Source organism: Melanotaenia boesemani, chromosome 5, assembly GCF_017639745.1.
Source record: "Melanotaenia boesemani isolate fMelBoe1 chromosome 5, fMelBoe1.pri, whole genome shotgun sequence".
In the NCBI taxonomy this organism is placed as follows: domain Eukaryota; kingdom Metazoa; phylum Chordata; class Actinopteri; order Atheriniformes; family Melanotaeniidae; genus Melanotaenia; species Melanotaenia boesemani.
In genome coordinates this window covers 30,294,586-30,307,496 of record NC_055686.1, presented here as the reverse complement: position 1 = coordinate 30,307,496, position 12,911 = coordinate 30,294,586, and the positions used below count along the sequence as shown (strand labels likewise).

The 12,911-nt window shown below is 39.2% G+C and overlaps 1 protein-coding gene across 4 annotated transcripts in view; it reads left to right on the top strand.

The window, feature by feature from the left end:
• Nucleotides 1-12,911, top strand: part of map4k2 (mitogen-activated protein kinase kinase kinase kinase 2) — a 52,535-nt gene that overhangs the window by 38,508 nt on the left and 1,116 nt on the right. For all 4 annotated transcript variants that reach the window (XM_041986529.1, XM_041986527.1, XM_041986528.1 and 1 more), the window contains 13 exons: nucleotides 651-826; nucleotides 2,463-2,504; nucleotides 2,759-2,843; nucleotides 2,941-3,020; nucleotides 3,420-3,480; nucleotides 3,558-3,681; nucleotides 4,274-4,332; nucleotides 5,564-5,667; nucleotides 10,858-11,035; nucleotides 11,114-11,182; nucleotides 11,272-11,358; nucleotides 11,434-11,504; nucleotides 11,594-11,649. In XM_041986529.1, the coding sequence (XP_041842463.1) occupies nucleotides 651-826; nucleotides 2,463-2,504; nucleotides 2,759-2,843; nucleotides 2,941-3,020; nucleotides 3,420-3,480; nucleotides 3,558-3,681; nucleotides 4,274-4,332; nucleotides 5,564-5,667; nucleotides 10,858-11,035; nucleotides 11,114-11,182; nucleotides 11,272-11,358; nucleotides 11,434-11,504; nucleotides 11,594-11,649 (1,192 nt within the window). The remainder of the gene's footprint in view (nucleotides 1-650; nucleotides 827-2,462; nucleotides 2,505-2,758; nucleotides 2,844-2,940; nucleotides 3,021-3,419; nucleotides 3,481-3,557; nucleotides 3,682-4,273; nucleotides 4,333-5,563; nucleotides 5,668-10,857; nucleotides 11,036-11,113; nucleotides 11,183-11,271; nucleotides 11,359-11,433; nucleotides 11,505-11,593; nucleotides 11,650-12,911) is intronic.

Sequence of the window (12,911 nt, the reverse complement as noted above, 5' to 3'; positions counted from 1 at the left end):
AATTAGTTGTGAAATCAGGTACTCATGGCGTCCAGTTCCTCCATGAATGGACCTAACAATCTCAGACTTGTGTCCACGTCAGCTTATAAAACATTTCAAACCTCTGACCAGCTGTTGTGACGTATTTGCAGCAGCAATGATGCATGGTAAAGATGCAAGTAAATTTCAGACTTGGTCAGCAACATTTCATCATTTTTTTCCTGTGACGCTACATCTGGTCAAACTGGTCCCTACATTGCCCTCTACTGGTTATAAAAGTATAAAATTTCTGCTTCAAACAAATACAACATACTTTGAGGCAGCCATGATGAACACGTCTATGCGGATGTAAAAACGAGTATATTCAGGGTCTACCCCTCCGCCCTCTGACTGAGTCCTGTATTAATGTGTATCATTTATACAGATCTACTATTGTACAATATTCTTGTCACGTTTTGAGCTAGTTTTTATACCAATACTCATAACACTTGTACAATGTCTGTTAAGACTTCAGGATGAGATCTTTAGCAGGTTTAAGGTAGACCTTTGCCTCTGTAGCATGACAGGTCGCATTTATTCAGCAGAAGGCATTCACACAGCTGACGCAGAAAATCCCTGTAATTATTATTAATACTGGGATAATTTTCAGTTTGTTGAATTTTCCCGTTCAGGCTTGTCCAGGTGTTCAGCCACACAGGACGTCAGACAGCGCTGCAGCGATCCATGCCTGCCTGTAGAGGACGCTGTTATAGCAGAGAAGAGGATGATCACCACAGCTTCATCTCTGAAAAGAGAAACACCGCTTTCACCGGAATGGAGCACACTGAGGAGAAAGACGGAGGACTCTGTGAGTTCCTTCAGTAGCTCAGCAGAAAGCCATGTGATTGGCTAACCTAATAACTCCCTAATGACTGTCTGCGCCCTTTAAAGCAGGGGTGTCGTACATTCATCTGACTTCCTAGATGTATGATGAGCTGAGTCAGTTCAGGAGGGCAGGATTACTACACACATGTAGAAATGTACACGTATGTACATTTAAAATAACTTCTAGATCTGGAAAAGTTCCTCTGATCATCATGTGGAATACTGGAATTTTCCCTTCCAGACACCTGGAATTAAACGTTTACTGGTTTATAGATCTGGATGCTGTAGCACACGTGTAAATAAATGTAATAAATTGTAATAAACTGTAAATGTAATAAATTGTAATGCATGTACTAATATAAAAATATGTTAAAAATACTTATTGACATAGAAAATTTGTAAAATATTTAAATAAAAATAATTAAAAGTTAAAATTTATAAATAAAAAATTATTATAAAATTGACAAATTTTATAAATTTTCATATATTTTATATAAATATATATAAAATATTAATATTTTGTGCATTTTTTTAATTTCAGACTAAAATTTTAAACAAAAAAAGTCTAAATTTCATACACAAAATCAAAACTTTCACAGCTATTAAAAGTTTTAGGATGAAGTTAAATCCTTCTCTAGTCCAGAACCATTTTGTATTTAATAATCTAAACATTTCATCAGGATACAAACCATAACACTCGATAATAATACACTCTCATTATAGACCAGAAAACACATTAAACATTGCTTTTAGTCTCATTAATCGCTTCATATTTTTTAATTATAATTTTTGTAATAATTTTTTAATCTTCCTGTTGATTGACAGATTTTTATGTCCTCACTGCAGCTTTTCAACCCCTCTTAATATATATTTATATTGCATATAAATATATATTAAAATATAAATAATGTTTTTGTATTTTTTATATATTAAATATCCATATTAAAATATAAAAAATAAATCGAATATAAATCAAAATAAAATGTAACTGAATTAAATATGATTAATATAAATAAAAATTTAAGATAAAATATAATAATATCAAACATTTTATATACAAAGCTATTAAAATGTATAGAAAATATATAAAATTTATACATTTAGAAATACAAATAATTAACACAAAGTTTTAGAAATAAACTAAATCTAAATTGATCAAAATTTTATTTAATGATTACTCATGTACAATTTTGGGGGACAAATTTACATAGATGTTTATATAATTGTATATAACTATATATATATATATATATATATATATATATATATATATATATATATATAAATATATAGGCAAATTATAGTGGAAATTTCACTTATCTTTCTCCATAAATTATAATAATTCCAAAAGGAAAGTTTATTAAATGTAAACAAGCTGAAGATGTACTTATACTAAGGGAAACATGTAGAATTTTTCTTATTTGTAGGTTATTATTTTACTAGTCCGACCCACTGGAGACCAGATTGAGCTTAATGTGGAACCTGGACTAAGATGAGTTTGACACCCCTGGTTTAAAAGTACCTTATTTGTAAATCAAATTGTACGAGTAGTGATTCCACTATAACACAGTTTTTATTGCTCCCTTTGTTTTGTTTTATGTAACCTTTGTAATTTCTAGAGAGCTGATTGTCATGGACTTCCTCCCACCCCTCAAGTCCATGTAAGTGTGGAGTCTAACATCACTGCAATGTCCTCGTGACTAACAAGATGCTTGTAGTTGCTGCACCATCTACTCACTTACTCTTACATCCTCCTGCCTGATGAGCTTTGTATGTATGGCTGCCCCCCGCACCCAGTTTCTGCTTCCTACAGTCAACAGAAAACATCCTGCAGCTTCCGTTGCATGCACTGCTGCAGTCATTGTTTATTTCAGTGGGAAATGCTGTCAGACCTTCTGTTCTGCTTCTTCTCTAGATGGGAGCCTGCTTCTCCAAAGTTTTTAATGGTTGTCCTCTAAAAATCCACTGTGCCGTCACCTGGATTTTACCTAAAACTAAAGGTGAGATCTGCTTCTTAATGGCTGCATTTTTCATTTAAAGCAGAATGAGTTTTTCACAGTTCCTTATGGTGCAAGTTAAACAAGTTTATCTTCCTAGATCAGTATCTTATACTTGGGGCTGAAGAGGGCATCTACACCCTGAACCTTAATGAACTTCATGAAGATACACTAGAGAAGGTAAGAACAAGCAGTGCCAACAAGCAGTGGGCAGTTGTAATGACCCTGTGAAGCCTCGGTGCAGCTGCCATACCACCCTCTGGTTCAGTACATCATCAGTCTCTCATATAAGTGGTAGAAGGTCAGCAGCAGGTTGGCCTTTCTGAGGACCCTCAATGTAGCTGCTGCTGAGTCTACTTGAGTCTTTAAACCTGTTGCTCCCTGTGCTCACCAGTGTGAAACACTATTTTAAAGCTTGAATACTTCATCTTAAGCAATTTTTAGTTGTTTTACCAGGTAATATACAGACAATAAAAACTGCCAAAGATCGGCTGCTAAATTAACTGTTCCATACACCACATGGTACTTTCAGATGAGCCGGCAGCGTTTTGTTCTAACAGGATTTCTTTCTTTCGACAGCTCCTCCCTCAGCGATGTACATGGCTTTATGTTATGAACAATGTGCTGATGTCTGTATCAGGTAACAGATCTCTTGGAATAGTCATGAAATTGACATGTCATGTGATCTGCTGCTGTAAGCGAGTGTCCATCCTGCAGGAAAGTCGTCCCAGCTTTATTCCCACAGTCTGCCGGCTCTGTTTGACCATAGAGGACATCTGCACAAGAAGCACGTCAGTCTGTCGCTCAGCAGCAACCGCTTCGCTGAGAGGATCAACCCCAGGTACCGCGGGCCTCTAGAAGTCTAGGATCTAAGTTAGTAAAGGGTGAAAAGCACAAGTTTGAGCATGGTGATCTATCTAAGTCAGTGGTTTCTTTTTGTTCGGTGTCGTTTGGATCAATGCTATTGGTTTATTGATCTTGAATCAGTGCATGCAGTGGTAGAAACTTCTTTGTGTATAGACTAATCCAGGCAGGCGTTTTGCACCATCTTGCTGCACCGCCATTACTGAGGTGGCGAGTCCTAGTTACCTCGTATCTGCTGATGTGGACAGCAGCATGAATATCTGGACTGACCATGTTAGATGGGGTCTACAGTTATTGAAGAGGGCATCTTATCTAGAGATATTTCTGTTGACTTGACAAATTGATCAGTCAGGTCCACAACAACTGTCTGGAATCGCTCTTATTTCCTCAGTAAAGATGAACACATGGCGTATTTCACAGACATGCCATCTCAGTGATGGACTAGGGTTTACTGCTGTTTGCCTGGATTAGTCTATACGACCCTTAAAGTGAACCAAAAGAAATAATTTTTAAACCTTTAAATGACCCTCAGAAACTCAGACTGAACAAAGTATTTTCTTCTCTCACAGAAAGTTTGCCATATCTGTGAAAATTCCAGACACTAAAGGCTGCAGGAGATGTAGTGTAGGTAAGTTTTCCATGTGCACTGCAGTCCTGAAATGTCTGAAAAATGTTTCCGATGATGTTAGAAAGGAAATTCCCACAGCTGCAACACCAGACTTCCCATCATCACCTCTAGTAGCGTGTCTGGAAGATCAGCCTTTGAGAGAATGTGTGAGCTTAGTAGCTAATCTCCCAGAGTATTTATTGCTGTTTTATTGTCTTTTTTGCTGACTTGTTAGTTTTCCACTTGCTAGTCATCAATATTGTTGACACATAAAAACAACAGGTGTCAATTTTATAATTAACAAAACAGTTATCAAGATCCCTCATGCAGCCTTTCTGATGTCCGGCAAAGAACGCTGATAAAGGTTAATCTGTGTCATTTAGCTGGATTTCTGGTTTGTAGTTTATTTTACTTATTGACCCTAAAGGGTAAAACTTCACTGTGATCCACTAATGGGTGGAAATAATCATCACTTCCTGTGCGACGTCCAGTGCTGAGCAGAACAGCTGACATGCGACCAGCGACAGAAATAAACCAGAGAAGAAGAAAACCATGAAGGGAACAAAAAAGCAGAAGAAGAATGGAGACGAGGACAACAACTGTAGAACTTGTGCAAGCTTTTGAAGAAAGACTATATGCGAGTGTTTAGGGTGTGTTGGGCGGTTGGAAACAACTTTATAGCGACGCATCACCGCTGCTAAACAGTGTTTGAAACGGACGTTGGCTCGCGGGAGTGAACTCTGAACTCAGCACTGCCCCCTAGTGGAGGAACTGACTTAACGATGGCAACGCAAAAGACGCATGGAAGTATGAGGACGTTTGAAACGGGCGTCGCTACTTATGGGCATAATGGGCCTTAAGAGCAACAACATCTGGTGGCCAACTAAGGCTGAGATGAATTAGTTTATTAGTCTGTCTTAAGAATTTAACTTGAAAGAGCTTAATAGGATTAGAGCATTTCAATTAACAAAGTCCAAAGAAAATAGGTTTTTACAAGGTGAACACATTAAGTTGGACCAAAGGGAAAATACTAGTTCATTTATTCACAGTAAAAATCTTTCAGTGTGCCTCCTGATGATCTCTACATGTTCAACAACCTGCAACCCTTCCTTTAAACAGTATATTATAGAAAGCACAACTCCAACAGTAAATTATACATACGTTTTCCTGAACATTTCCAGTGTTCACTTGTAAAATACTTTATGTATGTATTGTTTTTTATGTACTCACCCAGCCATCTGTTTCCCCTCAGCTAGAAACCCATACACAGACAGTACGTTTCTATGTGGGGCGGTTCCATCTGGTCTGGTTCTACTGCTGTGGTACGAGCCTCTTCAGAAATTCATGCATCTTAAGGTTAGTGCACATAGGTTACTCTTCCCTCCCATCCTTTCCTCACATGAAATTTCCTTTTGTAATGAATTTATTTTGCATTCTCCATGAGGTGACTTGTCCAATATCCACATGTTTTAATTTCAAACCGTGGACCAAAAGCGCTATATAAATACAGACCATTTACCAAAACTGGTTATTGATTGCTGATTGGTAGATGGATCTTCTGTTGGATGTTTCTCTCTCTAATAGCTGTTTATAAACTGATGATGTGCTAGCCTTGTCTGCTGATTGAACTGGTTTAAAACACAGGTTTTTGCATGTTTGCAGATGTTAAAAAAACAAAACTAAATCAGATATACAGGTGCTCGTCATAAAATTAGAATATCATGAAAAAGTTGATTTGTTTCAGTAATTCCATTCAAAAAGTGAAACTTGTTTAATTTAGACATTAATTCCTCACAAACTGACATATTTCAAATGTTTATTTCTTTTAATTTTGATGATTATAACTGCCAACTAATGAAAACCCCAAATTCAATATCCCAGAAAATTAGAATATTACTTAAGACTAATATATATATAAAAAAAAAGGATTTCTAGAAATGTTGGCCAACTAAAAAGTATGAACATGAAAAGTATGAGCATGTACAGCACTCAATACTTAGTTGGGGCTCCTTTTGTCTGAATTACTGCAGCAAGGCGGCGTGCCATGAAGTCCATCAGTCTGTGGCACTCTCAGGTGTTATGAGAGCCTAGGTTGCTCTGATAGTGGCCTTAGGGGTAGGGGTATCGCATCTTCCTCTTCACAATATCCCATAGGTTTTCTATGGAGTTAAGATCAGGCGAGTTAACCGGCCAATTAAGAAAAGGGATACCATGGTCGTAGGTACTGGTAGCTTTGACACTGTGTGCAGGTGCCAAGTCCTGTTGGAAAATTAAATCTGCATCTCCATAAAGTTGGTCAGCGACAGGAAGCATGAAGTGCTCTAAAACTTCCTGCTAGATGGCTGCATTGACCGTGGACCTAAAGCCTGGTACACACATAACGATTCTTGGGCTGTTTTTGTTCCAATTTTGCCTCTTCCCGACCTCTGACGTTAAACGCCCGATTATCGTGATTTTTCCCTGTCCAATTATCATTTGGTCTGAGGTGTGTTACAAGCAGATTTGTCCCGATAATCCGCTCCGAAACTGGCCATAGCCGACAATCAGGAATAATGAACATGTTCAATATTTCAGAGATGATTTCTGAGGACTCGTACATTCTGACTGCGTGGATGGTGACGTGGTACAGAATGTAGCCAATCAGAGAGCGAGCTGGCTGGGGAACAAGGAAGTAAATAAAGTCTCTGTGGTACACTGTCTCCAGTCTGTTATTTTTTTCAGTTCTGGCTGTTTCTGTTAACAATAGTCCCAAGACCCTCGTCCTATATATCCTCTTCCATGAGGTGTTGTGTTTGTCGATTGTTACTATGTTTCTTGTTTTTTGCCAGTTGTTGCTATGGTTCTTCTATGTTTTGATGTTTGTCCGGCTTGGAGGACTAGATTGTACATGAGTTGCGGGACAGCATCATTATGTGTGTGTTGTTCTGTGATTACATAATCGGCGCACACCACACACATTATGATCAAAATTGTTTAATGCCTGACTTTTTATCTTCACATGTGAGGTCTCATAATCTCATAAGATTAGAAAAATCGTGTGTACCAGGCTTAAGAAAACACAGTGGACCAACACCAGTAGTTCACATGGCACCTCAAACTATCGATGACTGTGGTAACTTCACACTCCACCTCAGGCAACGTGGATTCTGTGCCTCTCCTCTCTTCCTCCAGACTCGGGGACCTTGATTTCCAAAGGACGTGTAAAATTTACTTCCATCAGAGAACATAACTTTGGACCACTCAGCAGCAGTCCAGTCCTTGTCTTTAGCCCAGATCAGATGCTTCTGAAGCGGTCTCTTGTTCATTTTTGAATGGGTTTCTTTCACAATCCTCTCCAGAGTGCGGTTATCCATATTGTTTGTACACTTTTTTTTCTACCACATCTTTTCCTTGGCCTCTCTATTAATGTGCTTCGACACAGCTCTGTGAACAGCCAGCCTCTTTAGCAATGGCCCTTTTTTTTTTTGTATTTATTGTTGAGCAATGACCTTTTGCATCTTGCCCTCCTTGTGCAAGGTATCAATGGTAGTCTTTTGGACAATGGTCAGGTTAGCAGTCTTCTCCATGATTGTGTAGCCAACAGAAGACAGAGACCATTTAAAGACCTTTGCATGTGTTTTGAGTTAATTAGCTGATTACAATGTGGCACCAGGTGTCTTCATTATTGAACCTTTCCACAATATTCTAATTTTCTAAGATACTCACTCTGGGGTTTCATTAGTTGACAAGTTAAAAATAAAAAATTAATGGAAACAAACATTTGAAATATGTCAGTCTGTGAGGAATGATTATCTAGATTATACGAGTTTCACTTTTTGAATGGAATTACTGAAATAAATCAACTTTTCCATGATATTCTAATTATATGATGAGTACCTGTACTGGTCTACATGCATAAAGACATGTTTACATTTTATGTAAACATGTGTAACAGTTGGGAAGGGGAAGTGAGGTGGGCAGTGGCCCCCTCGCGTCCACTTGAAAACACAACCCTTGGGCAGAACACCTTGATAGGCCAGAGCAAGACAGGACAACTAAATGATCAGGAAAAGTGTTTGTCTCCTGCTGAACACCACACAATTGCAACAGACTGCAATCTGTAATGAGTGTGACCCAGTTATACATTAAACTCTCACAAACCACAGCAATAAAAATCCTGAAACACGTGCAATTAATGCTAAAAACTGAGTACAGTCTAACTGTTACACCATCACCAGGTATACAGCCGTAAGCCGGTCGAGCAGGAGCGACACTATAAAAGGGGACAAGACAAGTGAAGACAGTTTTCCACAAAAACAAGTTTTAAAAGATACAGACACTAATGGAAGCGTGCACACATAAATAAACCTCACCAGGAGCGACCAGAGTGAGCGACTGGCAACTTGGAATAACCCAGGACTATACTCAAAGTTTCCACAAAACACAATCAGCACAACTGTACTCACACTAACTGTACATCTGGTTTATACTTTACCAGTTAGTCGTCCTGCCACCGCTGCCATGGTCGCGATCAGTTCTTGCTACCAAAAAGTGGAGCAGTCTCTTATAGTGCCACTAATTGATGCAATGATCACCAATTATCTGCAGCTGTAGCTTGCATTCAGGGCCCAGTGGTAGATCCAGGTAGTAGCAGAAAAAGAGAGAGACATCCTGGTTAGCTCAGTGCACGTGTTTACACATGTTTAACCATTTCAATAATCTGAAATCTCGAAATTTGGTAGTAATCAGGTTTTTGGTGGTCATGTAAACGGCTAAATCAAACTAACACATATAGAATTCTCTCAGATGCTCTGTCTTCGATCAGGTAGACCTGTACCTGCATGTGCAAGAAAACTGCGCCTCTTCTGTCATTCAACATCCTCCATTAAAAAGACTGAAGCGATGGCGTCACACTGTAAGCAGAACACAAAAAAACCCCTGAAACCTGATGACATGCAGTATCAGGAAGCTGGAGCAGAACCAAAGTAAAACATGAACATGTAGTCAGTTTAGCAGCCTTTTAGCGCCACATTAGCAACTAACGCTAATCCCGCGTAGACCACCACATTCAACAAAGACCAGATGTTATGAAAATAACAGGAAGTTACGTAACTACGTACAAACTCTAAAAAATAATTTGATAACAGACAGTAAAATGTAGATATGGGTTTTTAGAACATTACATTTCAGAAGAGGATAACAGATGCATCAGAGCTGATTATTACAGTAATTAGATTAGATTAGATTAGATTAGATTAGATTAGATTAGATTAGATTAGATTAGAAAAGCTTTATTGTCATTGTACAAGGAGGTACAGTGAAACTTTGTTTAGGAGCAATCTCCGGCAGCAGCCACATATCAAATGTGCATATGTACACATATACAAACAGCCACATGCATATAAATACTCAAACCACTATACAATAATAAAAGTAAATGTTCAAACTGAAAGGTGTGTATGATTATTTAAAGTTAAGAGTAGTCAGGACAGCAGTCTTTATTATTGCACAGGGTGGTTGGGTGATGGGGGTCATGCTTCCTGTGTTGGTTCGCCATTGGGAACAAGCTGTGTTATACTTGAGCGACGTCTGCATAGCTGATAAAATGTGTGTATATACTCGAGCGTAGGAAAACAGTGTCAGGTTGCACTTTCCTTTCTGAATCTGGATCTATCGGCTGGTAAATCCACACTCTTCCAGACCTGACGTCCACTTCTGCTACGCTAACGGTTATGCGGAAGTACTCCCTTATGATTGATCAATTTGGGATTACGAGTTTCCGGATTTTTGGATCTTCTTGTTGAATTTGTGTAGTAACTGGCTATTCTAAAAACAACACCCAACGGATCAAGTTGATAAGAGGCTGATCAAATTATTTCTGCATTTTCTTCCACAAGCTAATAAAGAGACTGAACCATACTGGACGCCATTGTTCTTTTAAAACAGAAAATACGTACTGGAAGTGAACTATCAAAAGAACTCCGATCTAGTGAGTTTACCGGCCGATACCACCCCTGCTGGTGGAGGAGGAGAAACTGCAACACGACACTGAATCGATGTGTTCCCCCTACGCTCAAGTGTGAGAGCAAACTCACCAGTGTAACCGACCATATGCAGACGCCACGTTGAGAATAAATCTGCCATTAAGTCTCCCAGGGGAGGGTGGTGAACAGACTTTCCTGGGTAGGTTAGGTAATCTGATTACTCCCAGGTTCAGTGATTTTTATGAACTTTTATGAACTTTTATTGTGTCCATGTAAAGAGACTCATTGAAAGTTTTACTGTATTCCCTGGTCTGTTAAACGTCAGCTTGTGGTGGTAGTAACACATTACTACCTGGAGCTGGGTAAAACAAGATACTCCTATAAACTATTTGAGCTTTATTTTATAATTTAATGATTTGGAGAAAAAAAATCTGCAACTGTTTATTAATCTTAATAATAAATGTTTCTGATAAAACACTTAAATTTCTGATTTATCCTTTTGAGAAATTATAGAAATAAGCTATAATCAGACTTGAAAACATCAACTGAATTACACCTTTTTGTGGATTATCTTCTCTTACAGCACATAGCAACCAAGCTGCCGGACTCTCTGCCAATATTTGAGCTGCTGGTGCTGGTTTCAGATGAGTTTCCCCAGCTCTGTGTGGGGGTGAGACAGTGTAATAATGGGAAAACTGCAACCAGCCAGCAGCTCAAGTTTGATATAATCGAACTGAATGGCACACCTATTTCAGTACCAGGTACGACGAACTTCATTGTTTCTTAGTTTAGTTTTATGAGACTTAGACTGAAGCTTAAACTAGACTCTGTATCTGCAGATAATGGAGCACTTAGAGCTGTACAGGTAACCCAGCTTGACGGGGACACTGTTCTTATTGCAGTTGAAAGTAAGTCCTTTTTTGAAAGTCAAAGCACACCATCAGTCTTGCAGGATTGTTATTGCTGGTTTTTAATAATGTTGTTGCTGACTGGACAGAAACTGTTAAGATCGTGAACCTGCGAGGGCTTCCATCCAAAGAGTTGGCAGTTGAGTTGGTCTTTGGCTTCCCGATTGAAACACTAGGTATTAAGGATGATTTGGAAAACACAATGAAGCTTCTGTTTGCTGGCAGTTGAGTGATGTGATGTGTCCAAACAGTCTGCTTACAGGATAGTGTGCTGGCTTTCTGGAAGCATGGCCTCAAAGGGAAGAGTTTCCATTCGGATGAGGTTTGTCTACAATGTTTATGCCTGGCTGGGATTTGCTAATGTCACATTTTTCCATGTAAAATAAAGGTTCATGTCCTGTTCCTGTGCAGGTAACGCAAGAAATTACAGATGAGAGTCGAGTGTTCAGAGTTTTGGGAACAAACAGGTATGTAAACACTAATCTGACTAAAGCAACGTTTCCACCGATTGATCCGGCTCGGTATGGGACAGTTTGGTACGGGATTGCTCGGCATGGGACAGTTTGGTATAGGACGGTTCGGTACGAGATGGCTCAGTATGGAACAGTTTGGGACGGGACAGCTCGGTACAGGACGGTTCGGTACAGGACGGTTCGGTACGGGACGGCTCGGTATGGGACAGTTTGGTACAGGATGACTTGGTATGGAACAGTCTGGTACGGGACAGTTCTGTATGGGACGACTCGGTACGGGACTGCTCTGTATGGGACAGCTCGGTACAGGGCGGCTCGGTACGGGACTGCTCGGTATGGGACAGCTCAGTACAGGGCGGCTCGGTACGGGACAGTTTGGTACGGGATAGACGGCTCGGTATGCATCTTTTCATGTCTCTACAAGCAACATCTGGGAAGGTGTCAGAATATCTGATCTGACCAGTCCTACTTTTTTGGGACCCTTCTGTTGTGGTTCCAGTCTTACTGTTCTGACCCTAAAGGGTGGAGCTTGACAAACTGCAGTTCACTGATTGGTTGAAAGAATCTTCACTTTCTGTGTGACTCTGCAATAAGAACAAAGCGAGAACAGCCTCGTGTTTAACCCTTAAAACTCCAAGACAGTATTTTTTATTAATTAATTGTTTAATTGATTAATTAATTAATGTTGGCACTGTAGCAGCTGGAGCTTTTAATTCCAGTATAAACCAGTCTGTAGAAGCTGGAGCTTTTAATCCCAGTCAGCATCAGACATGATGTTTCCAGCCTCAGCTGTCAGATTATGAGGCTATTATCATATAAAATGAATGTATGAATAGATATAGCAGCATAAAAGCTGACCAGAAGAAGAAAGCAGAATTTATTACTAACAGAACTTTGTAGAAACAACACACAGATCAACAGTGACCAAGCCTTTTCTCATCTGCATCATTCTCTCAAGTCTTGGCTTTCAGGAGAAAAAAATATTGGCATTGAAACAAACACACAACAGTTATTTCTGCTACTATTTACCTGCTATCCTCACTAAACCAACTCCAGCGTCTTCTTTTATTTCAGCCATAGAGAAGCATTTTTTTTCTTCTTTTCAGACACACACAGAACTTTCTGCTCACTGGTTGATCTTTGGCTGCTCCTGATTGGACGTTACCGTCAATCTAAGCTCTCTGATTGGTGGAAAGTTTGACAGGAAGTGGCTTCATCATCATGTCCAGGTCTAAATAGAGGTCTCTTAGCAACAT